At 35.6% G+C, this 20989-nt stretch overlaps 1 protein-coding gene across 1 annotated transcript in view; it reads right to left on the minus strand.

Moving 5' to 3' along the window:
- The window catches only part of LOC113512698 (protein masquerade), a 42584-nt gene that overhangs the window by 16178 nt on the left and 5417 nt on the right, over window positions 1-20989 (minus strand). Inside the window, exons 2-3 of the mRNA XM_052894966.1 lie at window positions 2485-2637; window positions 1072-1182 (exon numbers count right to left, since the gene is read on the minus strand). Of these exons, the coding sequence (XP_052750926.1) occupies window positions 1072-1182; window positions 2485-2637 (264 nt within the window). The remainder of the gene's footprint in view (window positions 1-1071; window positions 1183-2484; window positions 2638-20989) is intronic.

Below are 20989 nucleotides of genomic sequence, written 5' to 3' on the forward strand. Positions count from 1 at the left end.
ATTATTTCTATTCTATTTTTACAGAGTATATTGTCTCGCCTATGATACCCCCTATGCGTTGTCATTCCTGAGGACTCAGGTGTTATTCCTCTGTACCCAGTAAATTTACGCCATATCCCACCCTTCGAACCGAAACAGCAAGGCAAACACAACTGCTTCACGGTTGAAACACAAATGGGACAGAGGTACCCAAGCAATCGACTTTTGTACAAAGTCTCCCTCTAAAAAGTGCCACTAAAACAACTGGCAACTATAACCCACAATTCTTTTAAAGTCTTCAAGAGTTAGTCTAAAATTCTGTTCGAAACACGTAGCCACCTTCAAAACCATGGTGTCTTGGTGAAGAGATTGTTAGTAACACAGACTACCAGTCCCATTGCTAGCAATATACCCTGTCAAATTGATCTCCTCGTGGTCCCCGTCAGGAAACCGTCAGGGCTAACTGACCTGCCTTTTCCTTATCACCTACCATCCCTCACTAGTTACTCAAGACTCATTATGGGTGCCCAAACTGGACATATGCCAATAAGACATATACTACACAAGATGGGTCTATCTTCGGACACATTGTGCAGACTGTGCGGGGAGAAATCGGAATCCATGGATCACTTGATGTGCAACTGCGATTCGTTGGCAAGTATGCGTATGAGTCTACTGGGAACGGCTTATCCAGAACCAGGAGACTACAGATATCTTAAACCGCGGGGTATCGTTAGGGTAATACATAGGATCTATGAAATGATGGTATAAGGCAGGAGGAAGCACAAAAGATCCGTATGGGTCGACGTGCATCGGCTTAGCTGACCCCATATGCGAAAAATAAGATAAGATCCCTCACTAGTGCCAGCATTTACCGTTAGCACAGGCGGGGTTACCATCCCATAATCATCCTATAAAAAAAGACTTGCCTTTTCATCCTCACCTAACATCTCCAACAGGTACTCCACCAGCGTATACCGTTAGCGCAGGCGGAGTTGCCATTCCATTATCGTCCATTAAAAAAGGAACCATGGTATCTCGTGTCTAGATATAGTAAATCCTAATATTTAATATGGTGTACCTAATAATTACCACTGTCTTTGTATTTGTCGTGCGCCGGCGCTTTGATGGTGCTCTCTTCGTCTTCCTCGTAGGCCTCCGTGGTGGTCGTGACCGGCCGGTAGGTCGTCATGGTGTCGTTACCTGAAAAACGCAATATAGATAGATAGACAGATACTCTTTATTGTTTCCTCCAAAAGATTACAATAGTAAACTTATTATAAATATAAATAATTACAAGAAATAATCACAATGAGAAAACAATGGGCGACCTTATCGCTAAAAACGATCTCTTCCAGGCAACCTTTGGATGGAGAGAAGTAATTAACATATCTATCTACATCTATCTTTGAGACTGCAGTATGGGTATATATTTATGGTATATATTTTTCAAAAAGGGTATTTTAAAGTTTTTTCAGGGTGGGCAACGTGACAACCCTAGTGTTGCAGGCGTCCATAGGCTACAGTGACCGTTTACTATGAGACAGTAAAAAAAAATCTTGAAAAAAAAAATGGTGATAATTTATCAATTTACACCTGTGATCGGAGAACGATAAAACAGTATGTCACTCAAAACTGTGTATTTAAACTAACAAAATGGCTGGCTTAGTCAAGTGCAAGTCGGACTTGCGCAATGAGGGTTGCTTACAAAAACAATAAGTTTATTTATTTTTCGTAAAATAACTACAGTTATACGATTTTCTGATTGTTTCCTTTACTTGTGCTACGTGACATTGCTTCTTGCCAAATTTCATGATTCTAGTTCAACAAGAAGTACCCTATAGGTTTAAATTCCCTTGGCGAATGTCAAAATATGCGATATAAGTGGAACATAAACGGCCGTATCTTTTTATTGCGTCGATTTAGAAGCTTGATTTTTTCACTGCTTTAAGAGATTGCAGACCTGAGTATATGATATTAATTTCAACTTGATACCTTCACGCGTTCCTAAGAAAAAAGGGTCTTGACAGACAGACGGATGGACGACGAAGTGATCCTGTAAGGGTTCCGTTTTCTCCTTTAAAGGTACGGAACTATAAAAATATCAAAAAGATTATGAACAAGAAAATAATGTAAATATACAAATATATAAAAAATGCCGGCTGGCCAAATTGTTAAAGACGATTTATGTGTAGTGGCAGGCACTATTTAATATTATATTAGCTTTGATCAAACAAGGTTCGTTGTCTTCCTACGTTTCTTGCCTCTTTGAAATTTTTTTTTTTTTTTTTTTTTATACAACTTAGAATGGCAAACAAGCTGACGGCCCACCTGATGGAAAGTGGTAACCGTCGCCTATAGACATGAGCAGTACCATGGACATAACAGAGTATACTGTTACGCCCATGATACCCCCCCATGCGTTGCCATTCCTGAGGACTCAGATGTTATTCCTCTGTACCCAGTAAATTCACGCCAAATTGATTAAAAATAATATAACTGTACCTAAGGGTTCGTCCGCGCAGCACTTCATCGATGGCTTGGGGCACTCCACGTCGTCCAGCACTTTGGAGCACACGAGTGACGCGAGCACGTTCATGCACACGCCCGGACAACCCTTCACGTCCTCCACCTGCGAGTCCAGCGCGTCCAGCAGACCTGCCGACAAACATTTACATATATTTATTTAAACTTTAACGCACAGTAAAATTCTATGTACATTTGGCTCACTTAACACCGGACGGTGTTCTCTACCAGTCAACCATTGGGCGAACCGAGAAATACGTAGTCGGTGCATTTTTGAATAGAGAAAAAAATAAAACTATATTTGATAAATTTATATATTATAAACATACACATAATATATCTTATTATTATTATTAGTTAAGCTGTTACCTATCCACCGCTTGATAGGCCTCCCCCATAAATGGGGTGTTGCCAATAGTTGCCACGCTTGCTACACGAATTGGCAACTGCAGTCAGGCTATGGCGCCAAAACAAAAAAAGAAAAGAGATATAACAATAACAATTAACAAATTTAAAATGATTTTTCCGTCTTTAATTAAACGGAACTTGCGCAAAGTTCCTCTCTAACGTGTTTTTTTATATAAGTTTAGATCCTCTCTGAACGGACATATTAAGAGAGGAACCGCTGATTATAAAAATTACAAGCTCTCATAAGAAAAATATAATGTAATTCGTATGCGAAAAAGGTATACTAAATAGCTTATTATTTCTAGAATTTACTTGGAGATATCTTACATTAATATTACTCAAAAGAAAAGGTGATTTAATAAGATATAATTTTGTATAGAAATAATTGAGTGTTACAGAATATGATGCTCATGACGCTGTTCAGGTCTACAGGTGATCGTTACACTTTCCATCAGGTGGCCTACCTACTCATTTGCCATATAAACCTAAACATACAACTTCAGATAAAGTGTTCCAAACGAAAATAGTCGCAAAACATTATTTTGAATCCAAGAAACAAAACAGCTCCATTATGTAGCGAGTCGCGTCGTATATCGCAATGAAATTAAACTAAGACATAAATTGTTTTACAAATTGAATACAGAATGTCTCCACCGGCATCCTAGAGCCGGCGGTGACCTAATAGCCTCGGATCGAGCGGCGCCGGCGGCTAAACATAGCGCACGCGTGTTCGGAATGCGGACACACGTAACGGGCGGTGCGCGCGCGCACGCACATGCAAAATTTGGATATTTTCGCACAATAATATCTATTAACACAAGATCATATAAGATGTAATTGAAAATTGTATTATTAGATGATTAAAGAAATACTAAAGTCAATTTGACTTTTTATAGTTTCATTGAAAGAAAAACAAATTTCTTATAATTAAGAAATTTATCAAATTTTGTACAAATGTTGCGTTAGTAAACGCGCAGCCTTACTTAGAATGGCAAACAAGCTGACGGCCCACCTGATAGAAAGTGGTAACCGTCGCCTATAGACATGAGCAGTACCATGAACGTAACAGAGTATACTGTTTCGCCCATGATACCCCTCATGCGTTGCCATTCCAGAGGACTTAGGTGTTATTTCTCCGTACCACGTAAATACGCCCTATATCCCACCCTTCAAACCGAAACACAGCCATACAAACACAACTGCTTCACGGTTGAAAGGCAGATCAAGGAAGGAGTTGGTGTCGTGTCGTATCAAGAGGTGAAGAGACTTGCTAAAAATCGTAGTGAGTGGCAAGAGCTCCACCGACAAGAGCGCAGCACTTAAATAGGATAGATAGATAGATAGATAACACTTATTAAAACTGTATACGTCTTAAATTGATATGTTCATCTAGCTTTTAGCTTAGAAAGAAAGAAAGAAATGTTTTTGTTCAAATAAACTTAAATTTAAGCATTTTTGAATAGTCATTTTTCATTACTTACATACTTATAACATTGTACATGGTCTGTTTAATTATTGTGAACATATTATTGGTGTATGTTTTATAAATAAATAAATCCTATATCCATTTTGACAAACGATCGGAAACGCGATGTGAAGCGAAGCAACGACCGCTACGCACTGCCCAGTTATTACTTAACAACTTTATCCTCGTAACCAGCCGAACAACATTCCGGCCCGTGGATGATCTAAACCGTGGTCCCGTTAGTTCCCCCCCGCCCCCGCGCCCTCCACAGATGAACCCGGCCCCTCCCGAGTACGACCTCACGCCACTGACACACAATCGAAGGCAAATGAAAGGAAAACAGTGCACGATTTAGGTCACAAGCGATAGCGATAGTTTCTTTTTTTACAAAATAATCATTTTGTTTAGGGCGGAATGGATTGTTAGTAATGGGGATTAGTAGCCCCATTGCTAACAATATACCCTGTCAGGTCAACCTCCTCGTGGTTCCCCTGGAAACCATCTTGATTGATTTATTGTTAGATTCGTCACGGTAGGCTTACTGACCTGCTTCATTCTCACCTATCATCTCTCGCTGGTGCCGTGTCAGTGTATACCGATAGCGTAGGCGAGGTTACCATTCCATTATCATCTATTAAAAAAATCTTTTTTTTTATTAATTGCATTATCTAATGAACTTTATATGTGCATATGTATACATATATATTTATAATATTAGATATTCAAAACGGACGGATTTATTTATAAATAAACGCAGGTAAAATATAACATTTTGATATAATATAATAAAAATACCGTATGTTAAATTTTGCAACTACAATACTTGTTTTTACAAGTACAAGTAGGAAGAAAGCTTCTATTTATTATTTTAACAAATTTTAGTAATGAAATGAAAGTGTGTTACAAAATGCAGATTTAATACTAATAGCATTGTCTATTATTTGTTATTATTATTTTCCCTTTTTTTATATACTTTATTTTTTTATACGCTAATCTCCACCATAAATTATGACATTTACTATTATAGCTATATATACCTACTTTTTTTTTAATTTGTATCTATTATTACTAACACAGGTTGATAATAAGAAATTATCTGTATTTTTATAAAGCATTTCTTTAAATTTATTTATTCATTAGTACAAATATGTGTACATGGCGGACTTAATGCTAAAAGCATTCTCTCCCAGTCAACCATAGGGAAGTGTCAGAATACTCGAATGCGGTACTACTAATTATTGATATACATACATACTAAAATTACATATATAAACGAATAAATATATATAAATAACAAATATACTTACACATATATGACATATACTATATTATACACGATATTAAGAATAACATAAAGCATTCATTCTAATGTGAATAAAAATAATATATTTAAATAGAAATTTAAAAGTATTTACAATTAATTATGAATATCTCGTCTGGGTGTCTTTATTTAAATAATACATGTAAATTAAAATTTATTATACTTTCGCCCTATTATAATTCTATATTAATGAAAATGTTATAATGAATTAATTAGGATATGTAATCATTGATGACGTCACCGTGATATATATCAATGATTTATGTCAACAGTCGGTACCTACACAACTCGTTCTTTAATTTGATTATAAACACAACATTTATCAACATTATATATGTATATTTTTTTAAATTTTAAATGACTATCATTATCAGTGTCTGCCAATTCTAAATTTAATTTATTTAAATTTTTTAATTATTTTTCAATTGAGTTTATAAAATTTACTACGATGTTGGTCTATTTATATACTGATTTTATATTTGTTGCAGTTTATATTCTTTATGAATAAATAAAACATAGGAATAATTTGAGTAATAATAATTTTTAAGGCAAAATTTTGTTTCAGAAAACCGGCTTCCATCTTGATTGTAAAGTAAGATTAACTACCTCGATTAAGAAAAGATTAACAATAATGGTATTTGCAATATTTTTGAAGATATTCAATATAGATAGATATATAATAAAAAGAAATGGAAAAAATATAAATTTATACATAATAACGTATATAGTTACCTACATAACATAGTTATAACTAAAATGCTTTTTGTTGATAAACACATTTGGACAGTTAGACCGATTTGGCTATATTTTTAAAATGTTTTTAATAGATAAAATTAAAAAAAAACAGTATTTGTTCAAGTTAGCTAGTATTTAACTGAAAATTTATTAAATATTGAACTACTATATTAAGTGGAAACCATTAAAGATGAGTAAAATGAAAACTTCAAGCTCCATAAAGTAACGAGGCTGCAGTGTACAATAAATTTACTCTAAAATAATAATTAATAAAAACAACTGATTTAATTATGTCTAAAAATATTAATATTTTCATGAAGCATCAGAAAGTTTCACTTGTTCAAAGGTATTAGAGCGTATAAATGCGGTGTTGTTTATTTTATCTTCGTGAAATATAAAAAAAAAAAAAATGAATTGAGATTAAAAAAACTGTTATTCATTTTTTGTAATAAAATTTGTTTAACAGGTGACTCAGGGCCGTTCCTTATGGCAGTCTATGGGGGTCTGTGTCCAGTAGTGGACAGATAATGGTTGAGAAGATAACGATGTTGATGAATAAAATTTATTTGAAAGAAAATCTTTATTTTCAACCGATTTTCAAAGGAAAGACTTTCGCAATTCGATTGTATTTTTTTTGTTTGGTACCCTCATAACACCGTTAGTCGTAAGCCGATCCGGAAAATTCTTTTTTTACCTGATAGAATATACTTACAGATTGATTCTATAGAAGTTTTATAAAACTCATTTCACTAGTTTAGATTTTAAATCAAAAATTTTTAGTTTTTGTCACAATTGATGACGAGTTTTGTCTTGTGGAACATAATTTTAAAATTACTTCATCCACTGGACACAAATGATTATTTTAAAATATTGTTATACCAATTAAATATACACATATATCGTCTATTATTAAAAAAATTCCTAAATTATCATTAGTGTAAACAGTAGCTTTTATTCGTTATGATAAATATGATATTTATAAAAAGGTAAAACTCATGCTTATTTATAATGCTATTTATAACTTCGCTATATTTTTGACGGTATATTTATTAGTTATTGTAAAGAATTGTAAATTTAATAAATTTCGCCTGGCAACAATATCGTAAAAAAGAAAAAGAAGTCTTGTCTATTGTTATCGAATGTGTCGGTAGAACGTGCGTTTGTTGTCGTCGTTCTCGTTTTCGAATATTATCGCGCGCGTGCATATATTGCCGCGAATATCGTACAAATTAATATATATCGTTTCGTATCGCTTTTATTATGTAATTTTAATTATGTAACACATAACCAAGAGGCTGATTGAGAGGAGGGCATTGCACTGCTGGTCGGTTCAAGGCGGTGAATAGGTAACCCGGATCTGAGGGTAAGTTCGAACGAGCCAGAAGTTCTGGGAAGCCTAAAGCCAGAACCAAATCCTGCTAACTACAAAGTTTCAGGTCAGTGGTCTCCACCTTCATTATCCTCTTGTGTTCATTATTTACCTACCATCATCGTAATAATTCTTATACAGTCCACTAATAACCGTTGCCGGACGATTTATTTCAATTTGTAACATCTTATTTTACGAACGGTTAACAGTTATTAAAATATCATTTCCATCAGTTTAGAACTCCAAATATATATATATATATATATATATATATATATATATATATATATATGTCTATATATATATATATATATATATATATATATATATATATATTTATCTATATCCATTTATTCCTCTGTCTTGTTATTACTAACTTGTTACTATTACACAATTAATTATTTATATTTACCATATATAAATATATAATTGTCGATTACATATGTATTAAAGTATTAATAATAAACATCTCCATCTTAAAACGTGGCAAGCAAACCTATCCGCTACATCATATAACTTGGGACATACACCAATAAGCGTCTCACAACCGTTACCCGATGACCTAATGCGGGGGACCGGTGAAATCGCCTCTACTGCCGCCGCCGCCGTGCCGAAAACGAAAGTACATGCGTGCAGGGTTGTCACTACCGAGTTTAAGGACCTACGAGTCCTTACTGTATTTAAAGCATAACTGTTATTTCATTTTTATTTTTTGAAATTAATTATCTTTCAAAAAATAAAAGTATAAGCAATTATTATTGCAAAATAATTAAATATTGTGTCTCATAAAATTACCCGATTTCAATTGTGACAAAATCAATAAATTTGATCTAAAAACTAAACTAAAACAAAACAGATTTTGATAAAACTACTGTGGGATCTATCTGTAAGTATACCCTATCAGATAAAAAAATAATTTTTGAAATCGGTTTAGAACTGTCTGAGTTATGAGGTAACAAACATAAAATAAAACAAAATGGAAAATCTCCTTCTTTCTGACGTCGCTTGTAAATATCACAATGACTGTTAATACGGTTTCACGTAAAATATTATATTAACTCAATTTAATATAAAATTTTACCATTTTTAATTTTACTTTCTATTGCTATTTCTAGTTAATAAATAAAGAAAGGAATTTGGGTTTACTAAAAAAGGACTCTTGCAGAGTTAAGCTCTCTTTTGTATATTTGCTTTTCACTATCATATATCTTTACGTATTAATAGTATGTACGATAAAGTATAAATAAATAAGTAATGAAGGAAAAATCTTTTTTGGTAACCGTATGCATTTACATAGAAATAATATATAATAATTATTTGCCAACGTGACTATTTACTGCTTCAAACTCGATACTTTTTTGTTCATTCTTTATAAAATACCTTCACAAGAACAATAGTTGTAGCATATTTTATTTTGTAGCTTCAACAGGACTTGAGGAATCTGCGTCAATAAAACACTTTATGTGTATATAATTTAGTGTCAAATAAATATTAAATTCTTCTGATAATTAATAAGTAGATAGATAGACAGATACTCTTTATTGTTTCCTCCAAAAGATTACAATAGTAAACTTATTGTAAATATAAACAATTACAAGAAGAAAGAAAATAGATAGATAAACGCTTTGAGTTATCTATGACATATGTCTATAGGCGACGGTTACCACTTTTCATCAGGTGAGCCGTCAGTTTGTTTGCCATTCTAAGTTGTATAAAAAAAAAATGTCATTTGACTGTGGACAGTCAGCAGTGGACTGCTGAACTAAAGCGTCCCTTGGAGAGTTTTGCCAGTAGTTGCCATGCTAGGCAGGCGGATTGGCAACCGAAGTCAGGCCTTAGAGATGTTTTAAGAGGTATGCTGCTGCCCCGTTCTTGCTCTCCCTTAGTCGCGTTTTACAACACCCACGGGAAATGTAGGAGTTCAGTATTCTATCTCAGGACCACAAGGACATAACGTAAATTTACAACTAAAATAAATAATGACAAATGACTTATCTGAAATTAAAAGACAATATATTCTATTATAGATGCTATTTGTTCATGTCTATAGGCGAAGGTTACCACTTTCCATCAGGTGGGCCGTCAGCTTGTTTGCCATACTAAGTTGTTTAAAATATATTTCAAATTACGGATCACAGAAGACTAATAATACAAATCCACAAAATGGCCGACTACGACCAGAGAAAAGAAAAGTACACGAGACTTTTTAATAAATCGATGTCCTGTATAGGAAACAAAAAAGGCGAATTTGTTTTCTTTAAATTCATAAATTTCTATGATTGGACAGCCCTGCCTGAGCGCGTGAGACCAAATCAGTGCGTAGCCCGTTGCTATGCGTCCAAGACGATTTATCACTAGGTATCGCATGTTATATTATAGTCCAAATTAACGCTTCATTCGGAACAATGTTGAATGGACAAGATATGTGGTCGTTATCACAATATAGTGATATTATTGAATTTACTATTATAGTTTAGTATTATTTAGTATTACTAACAAAAATTTTCATCGTGCCTCCCACCAAATTGTTTATAATTACTCCTCTCCATCCAAAAATTGGCTGGAAGAGATCGCTGTTAGCGATAAGGTCGCCCGTTGTTTTCTTATTGTGATTATTTCTTGTAATTGTTTATATTTATAATAAGTTTACTATTGTAATCTTTTGGAGGAAACAATAAAGAGTATCTATCTATTTCAATAGAATTTAATTAAAATGTAAACATACGAATTAATTTACAGAATTTACAGGGTACAGAGGAATAACACCTGAGTCCTCAGGAATGGCAACGCATGGGGGGTGTCATGGGCGAAACAGTATACTCTGTTATGTCCATGGTACTGCTCATGTACTATAGGCGACGGTTACCACTTTCCATCAGGTGGGCCGTCAGCTTGTTTGCCATTCTATGGTGCATAAAAAAGTAAAAATTGAATCATGTACGCGGTACTTCATTTTTAGGATAGCTAATGTTAATGAAAAATAAATAATGAATATTTAATAAACATAACATAAAAATTGTAATAACAAAATAATCATTGTAGTTGGTACAGTATTTTTTTTTATAAACGATTTATAAAAGAGCTTTTGAACTTGTAGTCTCAATACGCATGTGTATCGGTTTGAAGGATTGGATATGGCAGTGTTACAGAGTACGGAGGCGCAACACGTCTCTAAGTTACCCCATGGATGTCACAGTATATTCTGTTATGTCCATATTACTGTTCATGTTTATAGGCGACAGTTACCACTTTCCATCAGGTGGGCCGTCGGCTTGTTTGTCATTCTAAGTTGCATAAAAAATGTATGTTACGCGACATCTTCGAAAACACTGAACCAGTTTTGAGTATTCTTTTAACAAACGGTTTTCAGAGCCGTGTCACATTTTAAATGGCTGTTATTTTCTGCAATACTTTAAATATGTTTCTACCGTGAAATAGTTATGTTTGCATGGCTGTGTTTCGATTTGAAGGGTGGGATATGGCGTGAATTTACTGGGTACAGAGGAATAACACCTTAGTCCTCAGGAATGGCAACGCATTGGGGGTATCATGAGCGAAACAGTACACTCTGTTGTGTCCATGCTACTGCTCATGTCTATAGGCGACGGTTACCACTTTCCATCAGATGGACCGTCAGCTTGTTTGCTATTCTAAGTTGTATAAAAAAAAATTCTCATGTTTTTTTCTCTAAACTCTGAGTCAGGGTACCTCGTAATTCCAGTACATTATCATCATGCCAGTCGTCAACTGTGGGCTGCTGAACATAAACTTCCTCCTTTTGAGGAGTTTTGCTGATAGCTGTCACGCTTGGCAGACGGGTAGGCAACCGCAGTTAAGCTTTGGCGATGTTTTAAGAGGGACGTTGATCTCTCGACCAATAATTCCTATTAGGCGCCTCTTACGACACCCACGGGACAAGAAAGGGTGGCCAATTCTATGCCAAGACTACGCGTCAAAGTTTAGTACGTCCAACTGGAATTCTATAGGCAATTTCACTGTCTCCCTCTGGTAATATATCAACATGGCGAGGTTACAGAAATGTCGAATTCGTGCAGATTTCACTGTATCAGAAATCTTACTGTGGCTTTGTACTCTAATATTATTCTTGACAACTATTTGGACTCGCGGCTTCGCTCGCGTGTTCTAATGACGAAAATGATACCAAATCGTCGCGTCTCCCTTACTCACTCATTTTTCAACCGACTTCAAAAAAGAGATCCTCAATTCGGTTGTATTTTTTTAATGTTTGTTTCCTTATAACTCTGTCAGTTCTAAACTGATTTAGAAAATTCTTTCTTATTTGAAAGGATTTTTTCCATCAGGTGGGCCGTCAGCTTGTTTGCCATTCTAAGTTGTATAAAAAAAAAGAAGTTAAATACTAAATATTGTGCTCGAATTTTATATACTTACTTGTATTAAATCTAATTTTATATAATTTTCTTTTATATAATATTTTATATATATACTGTTAATATGTATTGATAAATAACTAAATATATAGATAGTTTATATATATAATTTATTTGCATTACTTACAGCACACAAATTTGTTTATTTATTTAATTATGTTAAATTTTTTTAATAAATAAACAAATTCACTTTCACATTGTTATTAATAGTAAGGATTACTCAGAGCTTGTGTGAAGGCGTAGGTTCAGGTTGGTTATCATCTAAATAATCATCAAAAGGCCAATCCAATCGATCAGCGTGCTTTCCCCGGTCGTTGACCGCGCGAAAGTCGCCATAACCGTCGACGCAACCTGACGTGAACATTTATTTATTCGCCCGTCTGTCCGTCCATTTATTACATTTAACATTTCGCTTGATATGTCACTGCGCCGATGATAATCCTCTGTCGGCGTCGCGAGTGTTACTTCACACTTTATATGGGGCCTAGGATTTTTTTTTATACCTACCACAAATATGGTAAACAAGCATACAGCCCGTCTGATGCTAGACGGTCAATATAGTCTATAAACGCCAACAACACTAAGGAAGTCATGTGCACGTTGCTGACCCTGAAGAAACGGGGGGAAAGGGATTGTTGTCAATGGAGTTTGACAGCCCCATTGCCAGCAATATGCCCTAATAGGTCGACCTCCACGTGGTTCCCGCTGGAAACCATCGTGAACAATTCTTGTTGAATTCGTCACGGTGGGCTAACTGACCTGCTTCATCCTCACCTATCATCCTTCACTGGTACCACGCCGGTGTATACCGATAGCGCGGGTGGGGTTACCATTCCATTATCACCCATTAAAAAAAAAAAGACTCTGAAGAAACATTAATAGACCCATTTTGAAGAAACACATACTGTAATATCTAGGGAAAATCTCGACCTAGGGGCTCATTCCAAAGCTTGAGTGTTCGCAGGAGAAAATTTCTTTGAAACCGCACTGTATGCGACCATTTACGAGTAGGTTCAAGCGTGTGAGAAAGAATTCCTTGTCGATGTTTCAGGGGGGAAAAGGGATTGTTAGTAACGGAGACTGAGAATCCCATTGCTAGCAATATACCCATCCAGGTCGACCTCTCCGCGGTTCTCCCTGGAAACTATCATGGTTAATTCCTGATGAATTCATCATGATGGGCTAACTGGCCTGTTTTCATTCTCATCTATCGCTCTTCACTGGTGCTCCGTCAGCGTATCCCGTTAGCGCAGGCGGGTTACCATTTACACCCATAAAAAAAACCAAAAAATTTCCTTGTCGATGGCGAGCGGTGCGATGACAAAAGGTAGCTGTAGGTATCATTTTGAACAGTTCCTCAGAACACAATTATTATGAGTCGTAGAAACATCATACATACTATTTTTAATCTATATTATGAGCCTTTAAAACCTGACAGTTTTACGGATAAGTTATAATAAAATTATTTAAAAGAGCAACACGCAAGTTTCTTGCTCGTTCTTCTTGTGATGAGACAGCTTTCCGAACGAGCGGTAGATTAAAAAAAATGTAATGACTATTCAAAAGTGCTTCAATGTAAGTTTATTTGAATAAATGATTTTCTATTCTATTCTATTCTATTCGATTATGTAGATTCATAACTTTAGCTTATGTATGTGTGGCAATGTTACGATAATCTGTTAATATATAAAAAAAAAAATTCAACAATTTTAAATGTTTCCAACTAATTAATTATTTAAAAAGCAATATGTTAACTGTGTAAATTCATATAAAGCTGTCACTGAAAATTTCTATTTTGATGGTAAAAAAGTATTTGAAAAATTCCAAAGCAAAATACGAAGTGCGCGCAATGATTTTTGTAGTAGATTAAAATGGCCCGTTCCTATTCTATGCTAAAATTATATTATCATACCTACTTGTATATTGAGACTACTTGAGAATATGTGGAGGTTAAGCACAAAAAATAATGGAATGGTCGAAATGTCATAAGCTTTTCTGCTTAAAAAAAAAAAGCCCCTCTTTCAATCATAATAAACAACACTACGTAACTGTTAACCGCACCGAGAGAAGTCTTCCAGTTTAATAAGAAACACAAATCAACAGTTAATTATTACGTTAGTTCAATTAATTGACGTGTAACACGTTAGTTGTACGAGAGAGGTCAGTTACCCAAGCATATTACAACTATGTTACCAATGAGCTAGGAAAATGTCATAACATATCGCAAGTAAAAGGATTTTTTTATTATTCTTTTCTTATGTTATTGTTTCAGTCGTTAACTGTCCACTGCTGGACATATGCCTCCCCCAAAGGGGGGTTTTGTCAGTAGTTGTTACGCTTGGCAGACGGGTTAACAACCCCAGTTATTACTTCAGTTATTATTCAATCTATGTTAGCTGAACTTAAACCAGAAATTTTTGAACATCTCTGTAAATTATTGATGCCCATTAATTCTTCTCTTTCCGCGTCTAGGGAAGGTAGATAAAGTTTTGTTTGAGAAATCAGTTCAGGGGACAACAGGACTGATATACCTGAAGAAGCTAAAAGCCCTTAAAATAATATAAAAAAAAACCAATTAGGCTTTTAGAGTTGTTTTAAGAGAGACGTTGCTGCCCATCCCTCGCCGTTCTTAGTCGCCTCTTACGAAAAAGAAAAAGGAAGGGGTGGCCCATTCTAGGATCAAGGCACACACAGCGATGGTATTTTTTAAGTATTTAGGCTTAATATTAACTTAATGTGGAACTGTTTATGTATTCTATAAGAAATTAGTCATTAATTGTTCAAAGCAAATAAAGTATTCTATTCTATTCTAGGCTGTTTTAGAACTTAACAGTCAGATCGACCTCCATGTGGTCCCCCTGAAAACCATCGTGCTAAAATCTAAGTGTATTCATCGCGATGGGCTAACTGACCTGCCTCTTCGTCTTCACTGATGTCCCACCAATGTATACCGATAGCGCAGGCGGGGTTACCATTCCATTTTCACCCATAAAAAAACCTTGATGTTTTTTATACAACTTAGAATGGCAAACAGGTTGGCGGCTCACCTGATGGAAAGTGGTAACCGTCGCCTATAGACATGAGCAGTACCGTGGACATAACAGAGTATACTGTTTCGCCCATGATACCCCCCATGCGTTACCATTCCATTACGCTGTTACGTTCGGCAGGCGGGTTCGCAACCGCAGTTAGACTTTGGTGATGTTTTAAGAGGGACGTTGCTGTCCATCCCTCGACTAGTAAATTCGCATAGTCTCCTCTTACGACGCCCACGGGAAAGGAAGAGGTGGTCCATTATTTATTTGACAGCAAATCAATAGTAAATAGCAACCCTAAGCAGTCGAACACAGCGTAGACGCGTGTGGTGCGCACGCGCATGCAATGACATTTCACTTGTTATTTATTCAGCTGCTTGTTTGCAGCACTCGGCAATCATGAAAATATGGCAATTATATACTGAGTACTTTTACTCTGTTGCAATGAGCTAGTACTTTTTTGGGTGTATGTTTTATATACTCAAATTATCGCTTTAATTCTGGTAAAGACTATTCTAAACATTGATAGCGAAATGAAGGTCACCACCCATTTTAATATCGTCTATACCAATGATTTTTTGTTTATACCACTGAGGTGGCAAACAAGCAAACGGCCTCCCTGATGGTAAGTGGTTACCGTAGCCTATGAACACCTGCAATACCAGAGGTATTACGAGTGCGTTGCCGACCCTGAAGAAACCTCTTCACCCCCCCTTTGAAGAACCCCATGCTGTAGTCTCTTGGGAAAACCTCGGCGGAGAGCTCATTCCACAACCTGAGTGTTCGTGGGAGGAAACATCTCTGAAACCGCGCATTACGCGACCATTGAGGCTGTAGGACATGAGGATGAACTCGCTGTCGATGGCGAGCCGTACGATGGTAGAAAGTGGCTGTGGGCATCATATTTAACAATTCTTCTGAGCACAGTCCATTGTACAGGCGGTAGAACACGCAGAGTGAGGCAAAATCTCTCCTAAGATTTAAGGGTTCGATACCGCCTGTGAGTCTATCTATCTATCGTCATATTAACCATTAACTCTCCTCTGCTGAACATAGGACTCCCCCTATTTGTCAGTAGTTGCCACGCTTGACAGCGCGTTGGCAACCGCAGTTAGGCTTTGGAGATTTTTTTTAAGACGAACAATGTTGACCATCCCTCGACTGTTAAGTTCCCTTAGTCTTAATGAGTCATCTAAATGCGATATTAATTTTATTAGTGGCCCTTTATTTTGGTTCTATATATTGGGTAACTGATATTTAATATATCTTTTTGGGGGGAAAGGGATTGTTAGTAATGGAGTTTGACAGCCCCATTGCTAGCAATATGCCCTATTCGGTCGACCTTCACGTGGTTCCCCTTGGAAACCATCGTGAACAATTCTTGTTGAATTCGTCACGATGGGCTAAATGACCTGCTTCATACTCACCTCATCCTTCACTGGTGCCCCGCCGGTGTATATCATTGGCACGGGTAGGGTTACCATTCCATTATCACCCATTAATATATATATATATATCCTTTATTGGTTTCGTGACAAACGTAAGGAGGAGTGGATTATTCCGTCACAAGTGATTAAGTTTACTTATTGAAGAAAAAAACCATCCCGATGGGTGTAACGACCTACCAATTTATTGTAAAGAAATAAATATTTATTATTTATAATGTCCGTTATTCGATCAATATATAAATATTATATCTGCAGTATACAGATTTTGTATCTACAATATTGCTAACCCTGAATATTGCTATATATAACTTTGATCTATACGTTCAACTCCTAACCGCTTACTAGTTTTTATTATTGTTAAATTTTGTAGGAACTTGAATGCATAGATTTATAATTGTGAAAGGTAAAAGAAAATCAATTACAGATAAAACAAAATAAAAAAAAAAAATACAAAATATTCTTGTGCGTATATGTTATATACTATATATTTATAATGCGTATTTTCACTAGTCAGCCAGCACTGTCGCCATGCTCTATGACAGCCCTGAATACTGACACACGCTCCACTCAAATGTTTGCCAGTTAATTAATTCATGTCCAGTGACAGACTTTCTATTTCCCAGACCGTCTGTGAGTCATTTGTGACTTACTAAATATATGGTCGTTTGTGTCCGGCCATCAAGGAATTTTTATTCATTGAAAAACCAAATGATTCATTCAATTTTTTTTTATACGACTTAGAATGACATACTAGCTGACGGTCCACCTGATGGAAAGTGGTAATCGTCGCCTATAGACATGAGCAGTACCATGGACATAACAGAGTATACTGTTTCGCCCATGATACCCCCCATGCGTTGCCAATCCTGATGACTCAGGTGTACCTCTGTACCCAGTAAATTCACGCCATATCCCACCCTTCGAACCGAAACACAGCCATGCAAACACAGCTGCTTCACGGTAGAAACACGAATGGGACAGAGGTGCCCAAGCAAACGACTTTTGTACAAAGTCTCCCTCTGGTTCAGCAGTGGACAGTTAAAGCCTGATAAGATGATAAAAAATACCATACATATTATATGTTTCACCATCCCATGTAGTAGTAGATAAAATACCAAGTTTCATAGTGATTAGTTAAGTCATTAAGGCGCTCATCATCATCATTATTTCAGCCATTATCCGTCCACTGCTGAACATAGGCCTCCCTCATAGACTGCCATAAGGAACGGTCCAGAGCCACCTGCATCCACTGACTGCCTGCAATGCATTTGAGGTCGTCGCTCCATCTAATAGAGGATCATTAAGGCGCTATAAAGTAACAAATAAACTCACATTTATAATATTAGTAAGGATTATTAAGTTTCGAGGAGAGCCGCGCACAAAGTTTGTTGCCACGAAGTTGTAACCGAGGGATTAATGCCAATAAAATGACCGCACAGCTTATCAGAGATTATTCAACGCATTCGCGTAATCTGCGCGCGCGCACCGCGCCTCCGGTGGTCCGTCGCGCGGCGCGGCCGGGGCGGGGGTGGGGCGGGGGGAGGGGCGGGAGGAGAAAGTCCTGCAGACTCGCCGACGCCAGCGACAGTGGTGAACTTGCAGTTTTATGATCTCGATAATTTATGTTCCTTGAATTTTTTCAACCGACTCGAAAAAAGAAGGTACACAATTCGGTTGTATTTTTTTATTTGTTTGTCACCTCATAACTCTGTCAGTTGTAAACCGATTTGGAATATTACTTTTTTTATCTGCAAAGATATAAGTATGTTTTACATTTTACAAATTGGCCCCATAGAAATTATTTCAATATTAATTCAGTTTAAGTTTTAAATTTAAAATAACTGGTTTTCCCATTTGATGGGGGTCATTTTCTTTTTATTCTTGTCGGTTGGAACACAATCTTAATTTTCATTACAGCCTACAAGCTTTTTGCTGCGGGTTTGCCCACATGAATCAGTATATACACATCCTATATGTTGAGTTAGGTCATCGTAGCCGAGGAACACGTGGTGGTTTTAGTCGGTAAGAGTCCGGCAGTATCCACATGCCTCCCCCGGGGTGTGTGGGTCTCCATGAGGATTTCCCCACGTAAAAAAAAAAAGGTCATATCCTGTTCGTTTACCAAATTTCATTAAAAAACCGTTCAGCCCTTTAAACGTGTTTGTTTAAACATCCAAACATTCACATTTAACATTAGATATTCAGTAAAGTCATTGCGAAGAAAACTTTGAAAAGAATATGGTGTTTCAGAGATATGGCGAAACATAATTAAAGATTGTTGCCCACAAAAAAAAACGACTTCAATTGTGACAAAACTAATTAGTTCTATCTAAAAACTAAACAACTGAATCGATTTTGATAAAATCTCTATTAGACCAATGTGTACCTAATATGTTTTTAGATAAAAAAGGCATTTTTTAAATCGGTAAAGTATTTTTTAGTATCTAATGTAGTATACAATTAGTAATCAAGTATGTTGTTTATTAACAAACATAAAAAAACAACTGGTTCACAACTAACGGAGTTATAAGGTAACAAACATAGAAAATAGAAAAAATGCACCTGAATTAAAAACCTGCTTCTTTTTGAAGCCGGTTGAATAGACATGGAGGCGGTCGGCACGAAAGAAAACAGTTTTAAAAGACATCAACACGCTGTACTGCCATTCATCTCATTCATTTAAATTTAACCCAAATCATAGATTTGTAACTTTGGATAGATTTATGGTTTATAGGAGAAAGAAATTAATACAATAGTTTAAATAAAAAAAAAAAATTACCAAATCGGTTTATTATAAACATAAAAAAAAAATACAAACGAATTGAAAACTTACTGCCGAGGTTTTCCCAAGAGACTACAGCATGAGTTTCTTCAAAAGGGGGATAATGAGGTTTCTTCAGGGTCGGCAACGCGCGATTAATACCTCTGGTATTGCAGGTGTTCATAGGCTACGGTAACCACTTACCATCAGGTGGGCCGTATGCTTGTTTGCCACCTCAGCGGTATAAAAAAAACTTACCTTTTTTGTGGAAATCGGTGGAATATAATTGTTTATCTCAGTTAGACTATCTACAAGACTCTGTACACAAGGAAAATGCTTTTTTTTTATACAACTTAGAATGGCAAACAAGCTGACGGCCCACCTGATGGAAAGTGGTAACCGTCGCCTATAGACATGAGCAGTACCATGGACATAACAGAGTATACTGTTTCGCCCATGATACCCCTCATGCGTTGCCATTCCTGAGGATTCAGGTGTTATTCCTCTGTACCCAGTAAATTCACGCCATATCCCACCCTTCAAACCGAAACACAGCCATGCAAACACAACTGATTCACGGTTGAAACACGAATAGGACAGAGGTACTCAAGCAATCGACTTTTGTACAAAGTATTCCTCTGGTGAAATGCTAAAGTCGGTATCTTTCTTTGCCCCGTATATTTAAAAAATCAAATAAAAAAAAAAATATTATTTTTTTTTTGTGCAACTTATTATAAGTTAATATAAGTTTTTTACAACGATGTTTTTTATCACCTCAGGATATAGTGTATTTTCCAAAGAAGATATATCGCTTACGTATGAGTGGGCTACAGTTACAAATTAAGAGTTTATACGTAACTAAGTTTTATAAATTAGACCCTTTTTAATCATGAGAAGTAAGTCTATTGGTAATCATACCGATGTCGGGAGCACACGGCCATTTTTTTTTAATAATTCAATATAACACGCGGTACAGTTATGAGCTATACGCATATCCTCGCAGACTTAATCAGCAAGTCGTTTATTAACTAACACGTAATAATTATCATATTTTCTAGTATAATTTATATTAGTTAAATTGTAGGAAAGTTATATTGCTCACAATATTTATAATTAAGCATTAACAATGTAATTTACAAGTGCAATAAAGAATATATTTATTAATATGTGAAGCAAAAACTTTGTACCTCTTTTTACGACAATTGCACGGACGGCGTAGTATACAATTTCGCACACTTATAATTTATATACAGGAAGAGTGCAAAATGCCATTTTTTGTTTAATTATCCATTAAAAAACATTAAATAAATAAAAAAATATATATATTAAATACACTACCACGTATCTGTCACAAACACGCATATATACTCTTTTGTTTATTATTAAAGTCTGCGGTCGAATTGAGAATAGATTAATATTGTTTATTTTTATTATTATTTGTCTATAGTTTTATTGAACGTCAAACATAATCATAATTAATACATTTATTACAATATCTGTTATGGTTGAATTTCGACCACTGGACGACCACTT

The sequence above is a fragment of the Galleria mellonella genome, unplaced genomic scaffold, assembly GCF_026898425.1.
Source record: "Galleria mellonella isolate WM207_F2 unplaced genomic scaffold, CSIRO_AGI_GalMel_v1 utg257, whole genome shotgun sequence".
Classification (NCBI taxonomy): Eukaryota; Metazoa; Arthropoda; class Insecta; order Lepidoptera; family Pyralidae; genus Galleria; species Galleria mellonella.